General features: G+C 36.5%; 1 protein-coding gene across 1 annotated transcript; it reads right to left on the bottom strand.

The window, feature by feature from the left end:
• Positions 1 to 3250: 3250 nt before the first annotated feature.
• On the bottom strand, positions 3251 to 20417 carry GABRA6 (gamma-aminobutyric acid (GABA) A receptor, alpha 6). The gene is made up of 9 exons (XM_011966664.1): positions 19941 to 20417; positions 19625 to 19743; positions 18973 to 19040; positions 16808 to 17028; positions 16641 to 16723; positions 16198 to 16341; positions 15629 to 15781; positions 13778 to 14037; positions 3251 to 4344 (listed from the first exon to the last, which is right to left on the bottom strand). The coding sequence occupies exons 1-9, from the start codon at positions 19976 to 19978 to the stop codon at positions 4069 to 4071; spliced, it is 1362 nt and encodes a 453-aa protein (XP_011822054.1). The 5' UTR covers positions 19979 to 20417; the 3' UTR covers positions 3251 to 4068.
• Between the last annotated feature and the right edge of the window lie 2912 nt (positions 20418 to 23329).

Consider the following 23329-nt stretch of genomic DNA (forward strand, 5'->3'; position numbering starts at 1 on the left):
GGTTCAACCTTTGAGGCAGGAGAGCAGGTTTATGGCAGCAAGAGTTTATCTTACTTAAACACGTCTTGTGACCTTTACAAAATCTCTGGTACGTGCAGAAAAACAGGTACTCATAGAACTTACGAAATCTCTGGTATGTGCAAAACAAAATCTCTGGTACGTGCAGAAAGACAGGTACTCACAGAACTTACGAAATCTCTGGTATGTGCAAAACAAAATCTCTGGTACGTGCAGAAAAACAGGTGCTCACAGAACTTACGAAGTCTCTGGTATGTGCAAAGATTAGAGAGCAGAACAAAAGGTGTAGCGGGGGGGGGGCAGGTACACATCTATCTTTGTGTCCTTTCACTTGGATCTGACAAGACTATGGATTAAGACCCTTCAATAACTCTGCCAGGTAAAGAACTCCGAATCAACCAGTTAAGATGCTGTCTAAGAGAAAAGGCTAGTGGAAGAAGGAATTTATAAATATCAACTACAGCCATGAAAACTATAGCACCTATACATATCTTACTCTTCACTGGTTATCCTTTACATAGATATGGATATAGTTATATATACATAAAATTCAAATGGATATTTAGCTATATTTGCATTTGTATATAATAAAAGGTCTCATTCTTTACCTCCCTTTTGCTGTCACCTTACTATTTTATATAAATATTTTTTCTTCCTATATATTTGAAACAGTTTGTCTGTGTCCCCTCCCAAATCTCATCTTGAATTGTAGCTCCCATAATTCCCACGTGTTGTGGGAGGGACTTGGTGGGAGGTAATTGAATCATGGGGGCAGATCTTCCCCATGCTGTTCTTGTGATAGTGACAAAGTCTCATGAGATCTGATAGTCTTATAAAGGAGAGTTCCCCTACACAAGCTCTCTCTTGCTGCTGCCATGGAAGATCTCCCTTGCTCTTCCACCATGATTGGGAGGCCTCCCCAGCCATGTGGTACTGTGAGTCAATTAAATCTCTTTCCCTTATAAATTACTCAGTCTATGATATGCCCTTATTAGCAGCATGTGGACAGTCTAATACAATATTTTGTAATTGAGTCTTTAGGAAACAGAATATTCCACTGGGACTGTGATTGTGAAAGAGTAAATAGCATCACTTAGAAATAGATACTGTGATGGATACTGTAGCTGTTGGGATTTTTGTGTACCTCCTTTTTGGACAAATGATGTGAGCATATTTGTTTGTATGAAGAATACTTGCATCTTATTGTTGTGAAACAGTATAAATATTAATATATACAAAAGTGTGTCGATGGTACTGAATAACCAAAGGGACAAGCTATGCTAGTTAGTAAGCAATTATCTGTCAGCTTTATATCCAACCTCTATACTCTATTTCTTGATGCCTGGACTAGAACTCTGTGATTTTCATTTCTTCTCTGACACAAGGATTTCTGTGAGGTTCTGCTGATAGCAGAGGAGTGAGACAGGAAGACAGGAGGAAAATGAAAGGAATTTTGTCTCTTTCATTGACTTACTTTTTCTCTTGATGTTACCTTTCACCTTGTGACAACAGTGGGTTTCAGTCTCCAGTTTTTTGCATTCCCAGAACCAGTCTCATTGTGTCCTCCCACAGTTACTAGTAGCTCTTCCTCAAGAACCTGAGCCCAAATATGCAAGTGTTCTCCTTCAGGCTTTGAGATTTTAGCAGCCATGGACAAACGATAGAGATCTGAGACCTGGCTCTGATGAGCCCCTCCTCAGAGGGAATAGAATAAATAGAATCTTCTGTAGTGTGTTCTAAATTGTTTTCTGGAAAATGCCACTCCCAGGATTTCCTCCATGCAAAATGATACTTAGAGTTATATGAATTTGGGAAATGTTACAGTATTAGAGATTTATAGTGCACATAAGTATCATCATGGCTGTGAGAAGACCAGCAGAAAAGACATTTGCTTCACTTTGCCTCAACATCTCTCCTCCAGTTTTTTCACTAAGGAAACTGTTTTATTATCACTTAACCACTAGTACCCTCCTATGGCATACACTGAGAAACATCATTCTCTGGAATCTTGAGAATTTGAAAGTTTTATAGTTGTATAAAGTTTTTTCTTGAAATATCCCTTCATAGGGGAGGAACATAAGGTCTATAATTTTTTTACTTGATTTTATCTATCTGTTCTAGCTCTAAGCATAAATGCTGACTGAGAGTAATAAGTGACATGTAGAATGAAGGCTGACAAGGGGCACAAGTGATGTCAGAACCCCAGGAAAATTCTTACAAAAAGTGAGATACAATTGAGACAATACTAGAGAATACAAGAGGGGAAAAAAGAATAGGGATCATATCATATTAGATGAGGACATGTATAGGTATGGTTAAATGAACAAGCTATGGATTCACATCGCTTGGGTTTGATTATCAGCTACAGCACTTGAGTGCTCTTTGATTTTGAACAAAATTATTCATCTTCTTTGAGCCTTAGTTTCTTCATCTTTAAGTGGAGATAATAGCAGTATATTCTTTACAGGTTTGTGAGGTAGATTAAATGTGACCTAGCATATAAGATGATTAACACTCACCTGACATTTAATTATTTAATATACCCTGTATAATTATACCAATTTTATTTAGATAGAAAATAATAATAATGAAACAAACATACATGGTTCAAAATGAAAGGGTCTTTGAAGAACATCTAATCAGCTCCCTCGTTCTATAGATGAGAATACAGCTGAGTCTCCCAAAAACAAAGATATTGGGCCAAGGAGCTAAATGATACAGAAGTTGCACAGACACCTCAGTCTCCTCACACTTAGTAGAATGCGTTTTCAATTAAACTTAAAGTTGTTTAGCTGTAGTATGTTTGCATTTTTCTGGGTAAAAGTAAGAGTAGTAGTATTAAAAAAATTTTTTTTCTGGGTTCTGGTCTCAAGGTGATCTCTGTGATGTTTAAGACCCAGGAACATCCAATCAGGGGTTTGTCCATTTAGACAAATCATACCACATGCTTTCTCCTACTCTTAGTTCCTACTTCCCTATAACAATTCTATGTGGGAGAAATACTGTTAGAGCGAAGCATCAGGAAGGAATGGGATTGATTGAGCAGGAAAAGAGGAAAGATGAACTATTTGAATATAAATTCAAATCTTTTATCAGCACTACGTAACTGAGCCTGGTTATCCCATTTCTCCTACCTCTCATCAGGGGCAATAACATTGGGGTGGAGGTAACCACTTCGCTTCTCCGCACCTAAAGAAAGTCTCTCTAGGTGCATGAAACAGATCCAGAGAACCATGTTAATTGTTGTTTTATTTAGTGTTATAATTAGAAATGTGGAAAACACAAGAGATAACCACAGTCATAATATATAACGCTTCCTTATAATGACTACTTTTTTCTACAACCTCATAGAATTATAGTAAGTGTATTATTTTAAAAGGAGAATTTGGTAGGATAAAATACACTGAATTTTAGTCCAACTACAGCTATGTACATATGCATACATAATTTATGAGCTATGTATAATTTATATGTATACAAACACCACATTTTATTGAGGTAAAAGAGCACAGCGAGGTTAAAAACAAATGGCCAAGCTCAACATAGGCTTTACAATGCCACTGAAAGCCATTTTACTAGCATAAAGGCCTCCAACATGCTGGTATTAACCTACTGATAAAAATTTAGACTGTATTTATATTTTGCTCTCTTGGGAACTAAGCCAAAATAAACATATTTTAAGGCAACCTTTGGAAGTGTCAGCATTTCTTATTTTATCTGCCTTGTGGTAAATGTTATTCACAGTGACGATTAAAAATATTGAACAATGAAAGACAAAGGTTGACAGATTCATCTTGAACCCATTTTATCCTCACAAAATTTTTTTCTGACATAAGAAAAGTCATATTTTTCAGCAACCTTCAACTTTCTATTTCGAGGAGTAGGATTATTGCTTTTTTGCCCACACATGCTTACTGAAGCTGCGTTACAGATTTCCAATTTGATTTCGTGTTCTGAAAAGCATCTACACAAGTCTCAATACTATTTTTTAAGAAAATATAGGAAACAGGAAACAAGAACGTAGAGAATTCAGGTTGTCCTGGCTGCAAGCTATTCAGCACTGCTACTCATTTCCATTGTATCTTTGGAAAGATAAACTATCCAGTATACAAGGTTGAATCCTGCAAATGCAACTGGAAAGAGAATTCGAGAATACTGGTCTATTTTACTGGTGCCTCCAAAGGCTGGAGAGAGTGGTGGGGGCGTGACAGGTGTTGATTGTAGAATGGGCGCTCTAGTGAGCACTTTACTGCCCTCAGAAGATGAAACTATTGGCAAGGACAGAGAAGTGATTCTTTTCTTCAGATGATATTTGGAGTCAGGATGCTGTGGAAAAAAGACAAATATTAAGCCCAAATGAAAGAATAGATATTGCTTAATTGCTTATTTATTCATTCTTTCACCATTGGCAACTATTTATTGATGATTTACTTTCTATGTAAAGTCAAACATCAATGACTTCTTAATAGTATTTGATGGTGTTACTTTTCCAAGTAAGGCTTAAAATACATTGTAAAATAATTTACTTGCTTCCATCTGACATTCTATTACTCAATACATCAGCAAATAACACAAAGCATATTTCATGTCATATAACTATGGTAAGCATTGTATCCTTAGGGAGGGACGAGCCAGGTTGCAGAGGCATAGCCACCCCTGGTTGTGCAGTAGTCTGTAGGGCAATGGGTTTGGGCAATGGCGTGTTTTGGGAGGAGGGGTGAATTCCAATTTGGAATATGTAGACAATTAGTACAAAAAAATTACAGCCTGGTTTATTAAAACCATTCTTCTATACACATTCCCAGCCTACATTCTCATCTTTGCACAGTCATAAGCTTGAATCAGCTAAGATTTTAAAAATAAATAAAATTAGCCTATGTATGCCAAAGGCCAGTGACAAAGAATAAATATCCTTAAATTGAGTAGGATGACTGTTCATACCTTGAAATATGCCTGCCTCTTAGCTCAGAATTTCTATATTGTACACTTTTTACTTCCCATTCAGAACTTTCTAACTGGTCTTTCTCTATCCTCAGTCACTAAAAATGATTCATTTACTGAACTCAGATTTGTTATATGCTTCTTTCTATCACTAAACCTCCTGTTTCACTGAAATCATAAGACAATCAACTACAGTCTTGAATGGGATGTTTAACACAATAACTGGCAAGTGAGGTTAGGGTCCAGATAGGGGAAATGCTTCGTCCATGATGGCAGCAGCGCTAGCAATAAACTCCACTGGTCAGTTTCAGTGCCTGTTTCATTCCAACATTTTTCTCATCTTTATTCTCAAGTATTGGGCCTAGTTCAGAGACTCTAATTCTGTTTGATTTAGATGCCTTTCATGCTGTTGGTGTCTAGGGGGCCCTCCTCTGATTCCTATCTTTTCTTGTCTACATCCTGTAACGATCACCCTCCTTGTGACTAGCTTGTCCTTGCTGGGCCTCTGCCTTCAAACACTTGCTGTGCATTACCCCTGATCTTGTAAAATGGCCTTGTTTCCTCACTGGCAGCAAAATCACCACTTTGCTGCCTGGCAGGGTATGTGACCCACGTGGGCAAACTCCCGTGGCTTTAGCCAGCAACACTGCGGCAACAGGATAAGACAGCTGCCTCCCCTTTGCTGGTTGAACCACAGGACCAAAATGACCCGCCGATGTGGTGACATTTGGACTACAGGGACAACAACCTCCAAAACTTCTTTTCTATATTCCCTTTCCTGATTTTGTTATTTGGTTTGCCATGAAACTTACTGGGTATCTAAATAATAATAGTTCTCATAGAGAGAGCTTAGGTTCACTGTTTTTAGGGGCCATGGAGAAATCTGTTTCTTTAACAAGAGCAAAAACAAATGGCGTAGTCAAGATTTGATTTGAAAAGAACCACAGTAAATTCCAACCAAGGGCTATCTTTCTTATCTATTGGCCCAGAACTGTGGTACTTAATTCTGTGGTACAGAATTAAATTAGTCATAGGTCTTAGAGGTAGAAGAGAGTTTAAAATATTAGGAGGGCTAGTATGCTGCTCTTGAAGAGGAGATGAGGGAAACTTTCTATTAAAAACAGATGGGCCAGACGTAGTAGCTGACTCTTGTAATCCCAGCTTTGGTAGGCCGAGGTGGGTGGATCAGAAGGTCAGGAGTTCAAGACCAACCTGGCCAACATGGTGAAACCCCATCTCAGAAATACAAAAAATTAGCCGGTTTGGTGGCGGGTGCCTGTAATCCCAGTTACTCAGGAGGCTGAGGCAGGAGAATCACTTGAACCCGGGAGGCGGAGATTGCAGTGAGCGAAAATGGCGCCACTGCGCTCCAGCCTGGGGACAGATCAAGACTCCATCTTAAAAAAAAAAAAAAAATAGATGATAGCTGAGGACTACTGTGTCCAGAATCATCAGGCTGTGTGGGGATAGAAGCAGAGTAACTGTCTCAGTGCATGCTGCCTCTCCTAGAGAACACAGAACCATTTTTCAAGAATTTTCTATCATATTTCTCAGACTCTAAATTTTCACCTATTAAATATAGTATTAAAATATTCTTTACCTGAAAGAGCAAAAGGTGTCACTGTTTCATCCTCCAAAAAGAGCCATCCTCCTCCCACATATGGAACACTAAAATACTTTCCTCTAGCAAACATTTCTAAGAATCATGATAGAGTAGAAAGAAGCCAGCCTTCAGAGCAGATTTTCTTTCTACACTCATTTTGACTTTTAACAGCATGCATTATCTGTCTGAAACATGTTTTTCTATTTTAGGTAGAAAGAGGGAAGACATGCCTAGTTCATTGGAATAAAGCAGTGACTATAAAACATTAAGTACCATAAAAATGTAAAGCCTTGCTTATTCTCCCCCTGTTTTTTAGAGATGTGGTGGGGGCAGTTATTTGTGAATCTGTGCATTGTCACAGTGTCATAAAAGACTTAATGGGGATTCCCAAATAATCATGGTCCAGAGGTCAGAAGTACCATTCAGAACCAAACACCATGAAAAATTTGTAGTAAAATGGATACTGTAATTTTACTTAAATTAAAAAGTTAAAATTAAATTATATTGAAATTAAAGGTTTCCTACATTAGCATTCCCCTTGTCCTCATCTACTTCCCCAAACAATCTCTGTGGAGGGTTTCCTAGGAGTTAAGAGAACAAGGAGAGTCAGAAATCCCTAGATTACAGTCTCATAGCTACTAATTGCGTGCAATATGATTTAAACACCTCCTAAGTGCCATAGACTCTAATTCTCTCTAAGCTTCAAGTTTCTATCTGTGAAGGCAAGGACAAATATTACTTAACATGTACGTTTTTTCCTATATTTTTAAGAATTTAAGAAAAATGCCTGATATAAAGATATATACACAAACATATATGTGTGTATATATACACACATATACATATATACATATATTTTTTGCTCAGGAATCTTAGCTATATCTATTTTTTAAATCATTTTCAAAATACGTCTGCTTCTCATTCTCACCACTCACATATCTTTATTTCTTCTTTGTCTGAAATAACATCCACCTGTCACCCATTTTTATCTTTCCCATACATCTTTTGATACCAAACTCATTAACACCTACCATCACTGATTACTCCAGCCTTTATGCATTTTTCTGCCTAGTTATTATGACTCTTGTAGATATTATCATTTTCTTTCTTGTAGGTATAATTATTTTTGTTGTGCCTTATCTCCTTTCCTAGCATGGAATCTCCTCAATGGTGGAAGACACATTATTCATATGTATGAGCATTCCACAGTGTCTAGCAAATATTTAAAACTCGGTATTTGTTTAATAAACAAATGCTGAATCAACAAATGAAAAAAATCTAAACATTTCCCAAGATTTGTTGGAGGAGGTAGGCAAAGAGAAGGGTGAAAAGTTCTATGATTATGTTACATTGTATTTCAATATGGTTTTATATTACATTATAAGCACCAGTTCTAAATGCTTATTGTTGACTAGCATTACAAGGCAATTTTCAAATATTATTTCATGAATTTCTTCAAAAAACCCACAATGTCATATTATCTTCATTTGATAGATGAGCAAATGGAGGTTTAAGCAGGAAGCTCACAAAGGTAATGAGTGGCAGGATCTGAATTCAATTTCCCTCTGATGCCACAGACCACACTCTCAACAATTATTATGCTATACTTCCTATCAACTTTAGCGTTTTGGGCACAGTGTCTCAAGCTCAGAACTACTGACCTTTTGGGGCCAATCACTCTTTGTTATGGAGGACCCTCCTCTGTGTCTTGGGATGTGGAGCAGCATCCCTGGCCTCTACCAACATGATACCATTAGCCACCTCCACCTCAAGTTGTATCTCCAGACACTGCCAAATATATTTGGGGGGAAATAGTTCCCCATGGGAAATCACTGACTTAGATTCACAAGTGTCCCACTGCCCAGGAGTGATTGGGGGAATTTCTAACAGGCAGCAAATATGATAGGCTAAGGGAAATGCAAGAGGCCTGGCTACCCTGCATCTGGATAATCGGTTGCTAAATAACTGGCAATTGACAGCACAAGTGGATTGGACATTAGTTTAGAAGGAACACGCTGAATTTCTGAAATGAAAAGAAAGCCAATTTTGTGAGCCGTTTAAGCTACAGGTTTGCATCAGTCCTGCCTGCTCTATTGTAAGCATAGCAGCTTCAGTTGATGGTAAAATAGGCTTTTGTCAGAGTCCAGATGAGGGCTCAGCTTGAGGCTGTCACTGTTTTGAGTGGAACGCCTGTGGTTTTGAATTTTTGCAGGGCTCCCCTGCTGCTGAGTGCCATCCTGCTTTAGGTATTTATAGAGCACTGCTTTGTTTCAAGTAATGCCATATTGCAAAGGTACTTTAAGTCAAACTGGACTTTATGACCATCAACTATGTAACAGAGGGAAAAAGTGTTTTGGGAAGTATTTAGACAAATTTTTATATGTAATTCAATGAGTCTCAGTAGGTCTGAGAGGTAACCTATTGCTCCCACCATTTAAAAAGATACTCTAACCAGGACTGCCTTACTAAGGGATAAACCAAGCATTTGTTTTTAGAAAAAGCAAAGAGGGACAACACAAATAAGAGAAAATATTTTTTGAAAACACTTAGTATTGATAGTTTGCAAAAGTCATCATATTAATCATTATGGGGAAAATTAGAACTCTGTTGGGTTTTCCTGTGTTTGTGTTCAGCTGGTAGAGTTGAACACAGACACGACTCCAGAATTTCTACAGACACGCAGCTTATTGGCAGCAATATATTGAATAGTTGATTCATGGTACTAGGGAACATGTCTAGAAAACATATCAGAAAGTTTGGAGGATTCATAATGATGTATTGGGTGGGGATTTGATAGAAGGTATGGGGAAGGGACTAACCACTTACAACCCTCATCTAATGCATCCTGCCTGCCCCATAAATCGTACAATGGCACAACCAAGAAGGGCACTGTGATCTTTCTGGTACATAGAGTCTTTAATGGTCTTAATTCAGTCCTTAATTGTAGGGAGTAATGACAGTACTCAAAAAAACTCTGCTCCAGCCTGGGCGACAGAGCAAGACTCCGTTTATTTGTGCAATATTTGGAGTAGAAAAGGTAAACCTTTCAGTATTCGATTCTTCACCTCTCTCTACACAGATAAAAGCAGCATGGTAATGGCCCAGTGCACCCTACTACCTTAAAAAGGAGCACAGGAAGAGTATATACCTTATTGTCCTCTCTATGCCCAAGTTTGTAGCAACTGGCTTAGAGCTTCCAGCACACAGCCAGGCTAATTTCTTCTCTGTTCTGAGCTTAGACATCACTCTGCTAAAAACGAAAACCCCTCCAGACTGAGTAAGACATTTTTGCATGGCTCTTCTGCAGCTCACTATACATCTCTAACGACAGGCTTTATTCCAAGGTATTATTAAAGCTCATTGCTCTCTCTCACTTCCTGCTGTACCAGAAACTCCATGAGGGAAGAGGCCCTCCAATATCACTCACTAATATATCCTCAACACTCTACAAAAGGCCTGGCACATAAAGGCACTTATCAAATATATATAGTATGAATAATTCAATGAATGCCTAAGTAGTCAATAAATAGGTGTCAGATGAAAAGAAAAAAAAGAAATGAATACATAATACAATCAACATAAATACACTAATTGTCCTGACTAATGAAATTTTGGTCAATTTTGTGTTATATAATTTACAAAAGGCATCACACCCATGTGAAGAAGAGAAGCTACATTGAGAGTAATGACACTGCTCAAAGGATTGCAGAGGGGATGGGTGAGTGATTGACTGTCAGGAATGTAGTGATGAGGGCATAGACCTCTAAAATAACAAGAAAACTAGCAAACTATGCCAAAAGAAATCAAGGACCAAAGTTGATCTTACACACAATATAGGTACAGGTATACTTCAGACATGTTAATAGGCTCTGAAACTCATGAAGATATAAATAACTCTCTAATGTTAAGGTAGCATACCAGATAAAAACATTAAGAAAAAATCACATATAAGTGGGATAAACACTGTTGACAATTTCTTTTCCAGAAATAGTTAATAGAAAATAAAATATCTAATTCCATATGTCTTAAAAACAGAAAGATAGTCTACAGAGCATTTCTGAAGATTTAGCTTTAAGGTGTCCTAGTCTACAGAGCATTTCTGAAGATTTAGCTTTAAGGTGTCCTTTTGGGTTTGAGATCTAGATTTTAAATGCTTGAGTTTCTCCATTATTATTATGTTTTAAGGTCAGAATCAAAGTGATAAAATGAATAAACTTTTACCCACATTCACTGTAAGTAGTTTCCTGTGAAAAGCAATGAACATACTAAAATATACAACATAGAATCACATGAAATATCCAAGCACTTAATTTCACTTCAACTTTACCACATTAGTGTGCTATTTCAATGTCAAACTTACTCGAATAATGTTGTTTTGATTACAACTGAATAGGTATTTTTAAATGTCATGGTATTTGGAAGAAAATGTCTTGCAATCAAAATATACCATTGTGTAGTATAAATTGTAAGTGTGTAATTTATGTTTGTTCCTCTACATCATATAAGACAACTTGCCAAAGTTTGACATGAACAAATGTAATGCAAATGTCCTATGTAATCACCTATATTTAGTTTTGATATCTTCAAGGTTTACATTGTTTGATTTGGTCATTTTGTTTTTATGTTTATTTTTATACTTCAGCCTTTTAGAATTAAAATTTTCCTATGTATTGCTTTAAAATATTTTAAGTAAAACCAGGTTCAGAAATACAACTTTTCATAAGAAAAAATAAATGTTACCTGCAGGAAAAAAGTACTTGGAGATTATTTATATGCCATTTAAAAAAATCTAGCTTCCCAGAGGACCTACTCATTATATGTTACTATTTTAGGTTTACGGGAGGCAGTTTATATAAAAAACTGAGATCTTAAATTCCATCTTAAATTAATAACTTACACCTTTAAAATAATAGCCTGAGGGGGTGATTATGTTTTCTCCAAGGATTCGAAATCATCCTCTTCTCAGTACTGCATGTTTCAAAAAAGGTAAAGCAAAAATATTGGTCTTTCTTTTTATTTCAATATCTGACCTATGAGCATATTCAAAATCAATCCATTTTTTTTCTGTTTCTGGCCATCTTTTTTTTTTTTACTTTTACTACATTACACAAATAAGAAACTGGTAAGCTGAATTCTGATAAGCACTTTTTTCATTTATAGATATGTATTAATATGTATATGACCTATGGACAATATATAGATTACATACTTATATGCATACAGATATCTTGTAACAGAACCACTTATTTCTACAAACATGAAAAAATTCTCAGAAACATTTGGAATTTATCATGACAAAAAATGGTTTTAACATTGTGAAACAAGTCTGCAGACTAGGATATTCTGTAAAAAAATATATATTTGGTGACCTTTCAAACTACATATATATAAAGAATATATTATTAAGTCAAAGGAAGAATTTTGGGACTCAACTATATTCTTAAAATGTTTTATCCTGTGGTATGCACTCTCATATATTTCAGTTTTTAAGGAATTATTGGGGAGGGTGGCCTCAGCCTCTGTAATGTTGTGGATTTCAGAGGTTCTTCTTCTTCTGATTATTATTATTATTATTATTATTATTATTATTACAGAGACAGGATCTAAATGTGTCGCCCAGGATGGAGTTTAGTGGCGTGATCATGGCTCACTGTAACTTCAAAATCCTGCATTCTAGCCATCTTCTTGCCTCAGTTTCCTGGTTGGTAGAACTGCAAGCATATGCCACCACCACTGAGTAATTTGTTTAATTTTTTACAGATATGGGAGTCAGCCTGCTATGTTGTCCATTCTGATTTTTAACTTCTGACTTCAAGTGATCCTCCCACCTCAGCCTCCCAAAATGCTGGGATGACAGGTGTGAGCCACTGCACTCGGCTTATACAAAGTTTTTAAATCAATTCCTAGATTTTCTACCAACTAGAAACTTATATTTTCCCTCTTCTAGACTGTGTTTTCCACTTGTGAAACAAGGTAATTAAACTGGATCGCCGAACGGAATTTTTTTTCTTTTATCTTTATTTTTTAAATGAGGGCTAATAAAAACAAATCCTTAAATTATATATTTCTACATATTATGGGGATGGCTTCTCATTTCTTGGAGAAAATATAAATTCTCAAATAAGTTTCTTAGTTTATCAAAGACAAACATTTCAATAAGAAAATGATCACCTTTTTAGTCAACAAGTGCCTCAGATTCTGAAAAGTAAAAAACAAATAGCTTTAAAACTTTCATCATAAAGTTAAACTGAGGATTACTGGGCTGCACATCGTTTTCAGATATGAAAGTGCTTACTAGAATTGATCAGTTGTAAAAAAATTTCAGTTCAAAGTATCTGCCTTACTTGAATTCACAGAGCACAATATTCCTGTTCTTAGAGCTACTCTTTAAGATTTGTATTAAAATAAAAATTTATGCCTGTCAATCAGTTTTATTATCCACTAAAATAAGAATGTGCAGCTTAATTGTTGTTATAATTTACTTTTATGCAAAATTGAAATCTGGGGGCATATTAATGGTCCTTAAAATATTAATGTTACCATTTGTTTCTTATTCAAAAACCTCTGGGTACCAGAGCTTAGCCACAGCAAATTTAACATAAATTTATAACTATTTCCCACTGAATATAAGCCATTGAATATAAGCTCATTGATATACATATATTTAATATACAAATGCGAATATGAAAATGTTTTAATATGAATCAAATTCTTGGGTTATGATTCAACATTCAGAGAATCTATTATTCATTATTCACAGATGCCTTGCCCTCTTGAAATAAAGCAGCAAGCAGATTTATAACAAAAATTGTCCATTCCATAGAAGTCCCTGTTTCTTTCCTGTAGACTCTGAAACCTCATTAGAAAAAACATTTTTTTTCTTTTACTTTTTTCCCCCTAGTTGGTATAAGTGATTCTGTTCAACAGAAACATCTAAAGGCTTAGAATTTTCTAGTCTCCTCTGAGAGCCTGGAATCTGCCAGCATAAGTGAGCATGATGAAAGAAGAATGCCCAAAGTTTAGAGCAAAGATAAATGAAGGATTGTTCCTTAGCTTTTCTCTGTGAAGTTGGAACAGAAACTGGCCTTGCTCTTGAAAGTACAGTTATATAAACTGTGCTCAACTCACACTACTTTTGGACACTTAGTTGTTTCTTAACACTAGTTAGGCTGCTTTTTCCTACAGTAGGTAACGGTAGAAAAAATAAACAATTACCAAAACAATCTCAGCTTCCAAAGGTTCAGTAGCTTTTGATATTGTCACTGTAGGTGGGGCTGCAATCTGTGCCTTCCTTTTGGCCTTCTGTGTCTGAAGATTGGTAAAGTAGTTGACGGCTGCGAACTCGATAAGAGCAGAGAAGACGAAAGCAAAGCAAACAGCTATGAACCAATCCATGGCAGTGGCATATGACACTTTTGGCAAAGAGTGCCGGGCACTAATGCTCAAAGTGGTCATAGTTAAAACAGTGGTGATCCCTAAAATAAAAAAGAAAAGGAAATGTAATATTAGTACTGGGAATCCTATGGCAAAATCAAATGAGAATGTGTCAGTAGAGAAGATAAAACACTCTACCAAGGCAAAGTAATTTTTTAATATTTCGAATATATTTTGTATTATAATTGTTCATAATTATTATCATAAGTATTATCATTTCTATATCTTTCAATATTTAGTGAAGTGACTTATACATTATAATTGCTCAAAAAATTTTGAGTTTGCTGAATTGAACTAGTTTATTGTAAAATTTAAGTCGTAAATACTTCTAGTTGTTTAGGGCTTGAGAGAACTTGTAACAAATTATTACCACTTAAGAAAAAAAAACTTGAGACCGGGCGAGGTAGCTCACGCCTGTAATCCCAGCACTTTGGGAGGCCGAGGCGGGCGGATCACGAGGTCCTGAGATTGAGACCATCCTGGCCAATACGGTGAAACCCTGTCTCTACTAAAAATACAAAAAATTACCCAGTGTGGTGGCATTGCCTGTAGTCACAGCTACTCGGGAGGCTGAGGCAGGAGAATGGCGTGAACCCGGGAGGCGGAGCTTGCAGTGAGCGAGATCGGACCACTGCACTCCAGCCTGGGTGACAGAGCGAGACTCCGTCTCAAAAAAAAAAAAAAAAAAAGAAAGAAAGAAAAAGAAAAAAAACTTGAATTTCAGATCAGTTTTACCAACTAACATATTAAATAACAGTTAATAAATAAATATGGTATAAATATTAGCATAAAATTAGGTTACCTAATTTGATTCTATTTCTAGCTAGATTTTAAGGTATAATATTTACTCATTAGAAGATAAAATTTATCACTCACTTGCTGGCAGTTTTCCTTCTTGAACTATGACCTGGGGAATTTATACAATTAGGAGATGTATAATATTGATGGTCGACATCATTATGTTGGTATTCTTTAGTAATTTTCAAAAAGATCTATTTTAACATAGTACATTTAAAAAAATCAAGATTTATGATTTCTATTTAATTCAAGTCTATCTTCAGACTACTAAATTTATAATCATTAAACCCAGGAAAAACATTGGAGTTTGTCACTGATGTTTCCAGTTAAAGCTCTTTTTCTTATTATTTAATTTTGTTTTATCACAGTTAGTAGTGATTCTATATATAAGTGGAACTAAATATGTAGGTTGAATCATAAAAAATTAATGAGATGACAATTATATATGGTTCAACCTAATAAAAGGGGTATACAACTTATGTATTCCTGTGTTCAATATCTTAATCTTTTGCTTTCATGGATTTACATGCAGTTTTTACCTTTCTGCTTTTCTTCAGTTATGACAAAGAAAATCAAGATAAAGCACTGCAAATAGGACACATGAAAGTCATAGGAAACCAGTCATAATTCTCGCTGAGACAAATGTTTTGTTGATTCACCACACAACTTGTGATATAATGACAGTGATTTTGCATGATACATATGTCTGCATAAAACAGGAACCTACTTTCTTTGTAGATTGAAAAAGTGCACCGGTGTGAATATTTACTCAAAATATACAAGCAATGAAAGGTGGAAGATGAACGTACGTGAAGTACAAAATGTGAGACATACCGAAAACAGTTCTTGCTGGGACGGACTCCTTATTAATCCAGAAAGACACCTGGGAAAGAATGACTGTCATAATGCAAGGAGTATATATCTGTATCATGAAGTAGCCCATCTTCCTTTGCAAGTGGAAGTAAACTGTCATTATAACGTATTCACCTGGTGGAAGACACATACATCAGTATTATTACTGCTGACAGTCTGCAAAAACAATGCAGTTGAATATAAATCTTGACAGTTTTTAAATTAACATTGCCTGGAAGAAAACAAGCAAAGGTACATTTCAGTATACGAGAAAGCTACTTGATCAGCAGATGACAGAGCAAAGAGACACATCAGCTCATTGTTTTCAGTAGGGTTCTTTATATCATATACATAAAAAACTACTTATTCCAAGACCACACAAATCTTTACATGCACCTGGTTGCAAAATCAACTTTAAGGAAAGCTACTCATCACTTCAAAACAGCATGCTTAGCTGAGAATGGCTAAGGCAAAGGAAAAAGAAGATGTTTTGAAAATGTGCACTGGAGTCATCTTGCGGAATTATTTCCATCCTTTGGTCAAATTCTTACCTGTGTTAGATTTAATTGTCTCACTAGATACTGTTTGCCCAATCAGATCATACTGGAGAAGGCTTGAAGATTCTTCTGGGACTTCAACTGAGTAAAGTGGTCCTTTTTTCCATGTATATATGATTTCACTTTTGGGATAAGCATCTACATATTTGAAACAAATTAAATATAGCAGTGAATTTGATGAGTTGTCTTTTTTTCCTTCAAAGTGCACATTGTCTATAAAAAAGGAAATACAAACATAAATTGTATTAAATGTTTTCTTTAATCTTGATGACTAAACCCTCAATTTATGAGACTGACAGAATGATTAAGTATATTCCTAGAACCACACTGATAGTGTCATGATTATATTTCTTCCTTGATTTCCAGTATCAGCTAAAACCAAGTAATTACATATTTTGGATGTATTATTTGACTCTCAGAAGCCTGTTATAACTTACAGCTCCCAAACTTGAGTGGACAAGCATGCCCATCCATAGGAAAGTTAACCAGCCTCATGGGACAATCAGCATTGATGGTAAGCCTAGGAACATTGAAATCAGTGTTTCTGAGTTAGTATTATGGACATATCATTTAGGCGGGGGAAATAGAATTGGAGAAACCTCACCTCATGGTGTATAAAATGGTTCCATTCTGCATTATTCTGAAGAGTTTATTGGGAGTTGTCATGTTGTGTGCAATTGACTTCTTACCATTTCTGAAAAAAGTGTCAGGCGTCCAGATTTTACTGACCATCAAGTTATTCAAACTCAGAATCTCAGTTGGCCCCCCAAACTTCAACCTCTCATCTGTCCAAGTCTGGCGGAAAAAAACATCCATCGTATACTCCTAAGAGAAAATAAAATATTCGCGCAGGCTGGAAAGACAGTTCGCTAAGAATAGTTTATTCACTAGCCTATACACCCAATCTCTAAACTTAAGCAATAAAGCAAATTTTTATGGCAATAATTCTCACAAAATTATAATTTTAGCGAGTAATTATTATTGTTCTCAAACTTAAAGTTTGTATTGTTATAAAAGATAGTGCTGTGATGTTTACACCTCCCTCCTCCACCTTGACTTTCCTTAATATTCTTCCTCTTTATCTATCCAGTCATCCACATTTCCATCTATCAATATGTCCTCCTTAATCTAGAAAATAGATTATGGAAATATTTAGTTTTGCCTTTGTGCTGGCTGGCCTTTATACCGTCGGTTAGTCTAACTATTACCCTTTGTACCTCGTTCACCCTCAAACGGATCTCAGAGCATCAGAGTAACATTCAGTAAAATTCCACACATAGATAAACCTTACTTGATAAACACACTATAGCTGCACATCAAAATTATTTTATATTGTTCTCAGGGAACATAAAAACAAGTGTTACCATGATTATTCTAAAGAGAGTATCATTTAAGTATGTATAATCAAAATTATGAGTTAATTTGTGGCTTTTATGAATAACATTGAAATGTTTAATAATTATAATAAGAGCTATTGCAAAAGTCAATAACAAATAACAACTTGCAATTACATCAAAGTATTGCCAATAATTGCTTTGCCTACTATATAAATTCCTTTGTGAAACTTATTGTGACAAGTAGTGATTACATTTTAAAAATATAATTTGACAAGCAATATGCCCATCCAATAATGACCCAGGATGTAATAGGGATCTATTGTACAAATAAACTGTAAAAACAGACACAAGCGTAAGATAGAATATTAAGAATACCCAGACTTCAACAACACAATGGCAAATTGTTGTGGTTGTTTATACTTGGAGTGGCTTAGAACACGAATGGAAAATATGATACTAAAATAATCCAGGATTCTGAATAATGCTGACTCTTTCTCCTTTTATAGTAAGATATTTATCTCTTGAATAAAACCCTTTCTCCCACTTTCCCTTTCTTTCTTATGTTATTTCTTCCTTCTTTTCCTCCACATTCCTTTCTCTTCTTCCTTTACTCCTTCCTTTATTCTTTCTATACATCGTCTTTTCTTGCCAACTTAAAAAAGCAGAAAATGAAAAAGTCTCCAATAACTGTTTCTTTAGAATTACATTTCCCTAATGAAACCTAATGATGAACCTCTTTAAAGACAGTTATGTTTACTTCAGCATTCGTATTTACATTTCAGTTTTAGAGAGAAATGCCACCTGAGAACCGTACAAGAATACCAGGATACACTTTGTTCTAAAAGATGAGTTCAAGTTTTCATTGCGTCTTACTATAAATACCCTCTTACGAATGCTACAGCCATCTGTACCTGGAACAGAGTCCCCAGAACACCTACTGGTCCACCCTCAATGTAAAAGGTGGAGAGCATTAGCCTTTCCAAATGACCTCTTTACTGTTTTAATAAAACATACTGATAATGATGTTTCCACAAAAGACAATTATGTTTTAGGTATCATAGACATACTCAATAAACTTTTATGTGGAATAGGATCTGTGTGGGTTTTTTTCCTCCTCCAATAAATTTGCTAGAGCTTCACAAAGAAGGGGAAAAAACTCTTCTCTTTGGAGGGAAGAATTAGTGCATAGTATGTGGATGGAAGAGAGGACATAATTTTAAAAAGTCCCTCAGCTTAAAATGTTCAAGCCCTTAGTGAAATGTGAAGATTAAGCCAGGAATCTGCTCTAATGGTCATGCCCTCCCAGCATGAATACACATACTGTGTCATGAATCTGGAGCCAAGCTTGGCGGCCATGCCCATTATCATTAGTTTTGGGACTCCACTATCCTCCCCGAAATGAAAATACCCAACTCACTTAGAACTCACTCACCATCTCCACATCTGACACGGGCCCAAAACTGGTCACATAAATGTCTGTTTTGACTTCAGTGACAGCACCTGAAATTAGCCCAGAGGGATGAAACAATTATCACTACTGATGTTAAAGGGATTGATCTCAGCATTCTACTGCCAAACCCCTTATCACAGCTAGTATCTGCAATGCATCCTATTGCATTCCAGTAGATCCTTCAGTCTCTCAACTCTGAAAACTCATGTCAGTGGCCTTATTTTGAATGTATTCTAGTCAATTGGGAGAACATTAAGGAATGAAAGAAGCTAGATTTGTTCTAATGAAAATGATAGTAATTAATGTATATTAATGGCTTTAATGGGAAAATGCTAAGAAAACTGTTTTACATCAATAATCTCATTTTGCACTCATACAACTCTATGAGGCAAACATTGATCATATACCCACACAACAATTCAGATATGAGGCTTAGAGAGTTCAAATAACTTGAACAAGGCTACTAATGGTGGATGAGGCAGAGACTGGATAGGAACATACACATGGTCTCTCTCCCGTGCCCCTGCCCCTGCCCCTTCCCTCTACCTCATTTCTGACTCTTCTGGGTCTTCAAGGGGCAGAAACGGAGGAAGGAGACTACAGGTGTTTGTGTAGCAAAGATGCAGCTTCTTACCTCCAAATCCCGGCCGCAGCCGATTGTCATAGCCTTCAAGCAAGTTGTCCAGGATCCGACTGACGTTTTCTGGGTAGAAGTTGCCTTCATCTTCGAGTTTCCCTAGGGCACTTTCTAGCCTGTGAGTAGAGAGTCAATGACCCTTACTCCCAGACTCAGAGAACACGTTTTATCTACTCTATTCCACCCTGTTACAAATACATTCTACACCACTTCTGGCCTCTTTCATGATTCGATATAGGAGTCACCCAATGGATGTACACTTTTCCTTTCCTCTGAGATAAAAAGAAAACTCAGGAAAAAGAATCTTACTCACCACAGAATAATGCACAGCCAGGGCAGAGGCGACGCCATCCTGCAGTGCACTGAAATGCACAATTCACCCTCCTCCTAGCGTCGTCCTCCCTACTAGCCAGCTCTGCTTTGCCAATCAACTGGAGAAATCTTTCAAACCCTTCATATCTCTATTCCTTGTTTGCCTCAAGTCAGTAATCCAACAGATAAAGAGGTTGCCAAAAAATTTGCAGGATTCCCCTGACTCCCTTCTTTCTTGTTTCCTTCTTCTCACGTGGAACAAGGTGGTTTGTGGTCTTAGATTATGTCCTGCAGACACCCAGCCTCCTCTGACTGACTCAGTTGGGAAATGAGAGTCTGAAGGGACAGTGCATGGTCGGAGAGCAGTGACAATAATCGAATAAGGCATTAGGGGAGATTAGAAGGAAGAAATCCACTGCCAGTTTTGGCATGGAATTAGCAGGGCCCTGTGAGGAAATCTGGAAAGCAGTGGCATCTTGCTGATTGAGATTATGTTCCAATGGGCTCAGCGTTTATTATTTTTATGGTTCACAGAAGGATTCCTACACAGCTTTTACTGTTTAAAAAGTCTAACACTATTGGGACCCTCTTGGATTCCCTTTCTGATTTTCATCAGCATTACTAGCTACAGCCACACCCTTCTGTATTTAAAAATTATTCCTCATGATTTATTTACCAGCACTTGTAACACAACAGAACAACTCCCAGCCATCTTGCTGTTGAGTAAATATTTTTTTCAAGGTACTTTGCTGACCCTTATTGTCAAAGGTACATCATCTCAAGTGAAGACAGAAATGGGATCTACTGCTATCATTAGAGACCTGGTCAGTTTCTTGAATGCCACCTATAGGAGACAAAGCCTAAGAAATAGCAGGTTAAGGCTCCTCATGCAGAAATGTTACAAAAATAAAGCATCTATACACGTGGTTAATGTTGACAATTCTGGCACTATTTTATTAGGCTTGCCACAGGTCGAAAGGAAAATGTCTGAATCCAAGAAACAGCATTTTATTCTCAGTTCTGGTAGGAGGAAGTTGTAGTCAAGAAAAGTTCATTTAAGTCTTACAATTATAATCTTTTCTTTAAATAAAAATTTTAAAAAGCATTGTGAATATACATATCTGTGTGTAGATCTATTATATAGAATATATAATAAAATTATAATATATATTATACATACACACACACACATACACATAGATATTTCAATTCAGGAACATAAGATCAAGGATCAAAAGTCTCAATTCACCATCCTTCTGCCAATTTCATTCCTTACTCACCCAGTTCACAGTCTGTACCTTTGGAATCCAAATTCTACAAAGGCCATGGTAACTATTGCAGACATATAGCACAGCCTTAACAGTCACACTTGAGAACATGACATAAATCATTTGAGGAACATTTGAATATATTATTGTCAGGGAAAGACACATGGCAGCCATTTAAATGAAGATGCCTACAATGTTTTCTCTAATGTAAGGGAAACACTCCTAAAACTTTTGTGTGTTCATTATGGGATCCAGTGTTCACATCTGTACTCATTCTTTTTATTCTCCTTTAAACCTACTCCCACTGGTGACCGTAATGTATTTTGAACTCACAGTATTTGTGCTATTACCTAAATCCCCTAAATATCTGGTATATATGATGCTATGAAATAATTCTCTTCAGATTAATCACAACTTTTTTTCAGCCAGAGAACCCTATATTTATTTAGATATGTGACTGTTTTTATTTTTCGTATCCAAATGTTTGCCTTTCATCTCTGATTTGTGTCATCAGAGAGAAAGCTTTGTGAGGGTTTTCAGACTGAATGTTTTTGTCTTTTCTTTTTAAAATTTAATTTAATTTTAAATTTCGGGATATATGTGCAGAACGTGCAGGTTTGTTACATAGGTAAACATGTGCCATCGTGTTTTGCTGTACCCATTAACTCTTCACCTAAGTATTAAGCCCTGCATGCATTAACTACTTAACCTGATGCTCTCCCTTTCCCCATGTCCCCAACAGGCCAAGGCCTGTGTTGTTGTTCCCCTTCCTGTGTCCATGTGTTCTCATTGTTCACCGCCCACTTATGAGAACGTGAGTTGTTTTGTTTTGTTTCCTGTTCCTGTGTTATTTTACTGAGGATGATGGCTTCCAGCTCCATCCATGTCCCTGCAAAGGACATGATCCCATTCCTTTTTATGGCTGCATGGTACTCCATGGTGTATATGTACCACATTTTCTTTATCCTGTGTATTATTGATGGGCATTTGGGTTGATTCCATGTCTTTGCTATTGTGACTAGTGCTGAAATGAACATACACATGCCAGTATCTTTATAATAGAATGATTTTTATTCCTTTATACCCAATAACGGGATTGCTGGGCCAAATGGCATTTCTGGTTCTAAGTCTTTGAGGAATTGTCACTCTGTCTTCCACAATGGTTGAACTAATTTACATTCTCATCAATAGTGAAGAAAGTTCCTATTTCTCCACAGCCTCACCAGCATCTGTTGTTTCTTAAATTTTTTTGGTTTTTTTTTTGAGGCAGAGTCTCGCTCTGTCGCCCAGGCTGGAGTGTAGTGGCGCCATCTCGGCTCACTGCAAGCTCCGCCTTCCAGGTTCACGCCATTCTCCTGCCTCAGCCTCCGGAGTAGCTGGGACTACAGGCGCCCGCCACCTCGCCCCACTAGTTTTTTGTATTTTTTTTAGTAGAGAAGGGGTTTCACCGTGTTAGCCAGGATTGTCTCGATCTCCTGACCTCGTGATCCGCCCGCCTCCGCCTCCCAAAGTGCTGGGATTACAGGCTTGAGTCACTGCGCCCGGGCCTGTTTCTTGAATTTTTAATAGTCACCATTCTGACTGGTCTGAGATGGTATGTCATTGTTTTGATTTGCATGTCTCTAATGATCAGTGATGTTGAACTTTTTTCCATGTTTATTGGCTACATAAATCTCTTCTTTGGAGAAGCGTCTGTTCATTTCCTTTACCCACTTTTTAATGTTTCTTTTTCCTGTAAATTTGTTTAAGTTCCTTGTAGATTTCGATATTAGACCTTTGTCATATGTATAGATTGCAAAAGTTGTCTCCCATTCTGCAGATTGTCAGACAGAAATATTTTCACATGTAAAAAAAACCATGGATGATATTTTACATTTTTACAAATATTCCTATAGAACAGGTATGATTTTCTCATTAAAATGATTTTTTTTAACAAGAAACACATAATAGTTAAGTTACAGTTGTGTCTAAACAAAAGATTAACACATCTGATTTTATTTTTTCATAGGTTTCAATTAATAAGAAATTAATGTAAGAGAAGGAAGACTTTTTCTACTCTCCATAGGAAAAAATAATACTAGAGCTAGAAGGGATAAGAAGCTACGTAATCCTAGTCATTTTC

This window comes from Mandrillus leucophaeus, unplaced genomic scaffold (assembly GCF_000951045.1).
Source record: "Mandrillus leucophaeus isolate KB7577 unplaced genomic scaffold, Mleu.le_1.0 Scaffold77, whole genome shotgun sequence".
NCBI lineage: Eukaryota > Metazoa > Chordata > Mammalia > Primates > Cercopithecidae > Mandrillus > Mandrillus leucophaeus.

What these genes read in the sequence shown, in the direction of transcription:
- GABRA6 (XM_011966664.1), bottom strand. Translation starts at nt 19,978, where the DNA reads ATGGCGTCGCCTCTGCCCTGGCTGTGCATTATTCTGTG. An exon ending in ACCATTTTATACACCATGAG is followed by an intron (nt 16,724 to 16,807) that starts GTGAGGTTTCTC and finishes CAATGTTCCTAG; the next exon opens with GCTTACCATCAATGCTGATT. An exon ending in TGGAAGCTGAGATTGTTTTG is followed by an intron (nt 4,345 to 13,777) that starts GTAATTGTTTAT and finishes TTTTTTCCACAG; the next exon opens with CATCCTGACTCCAAATATCA.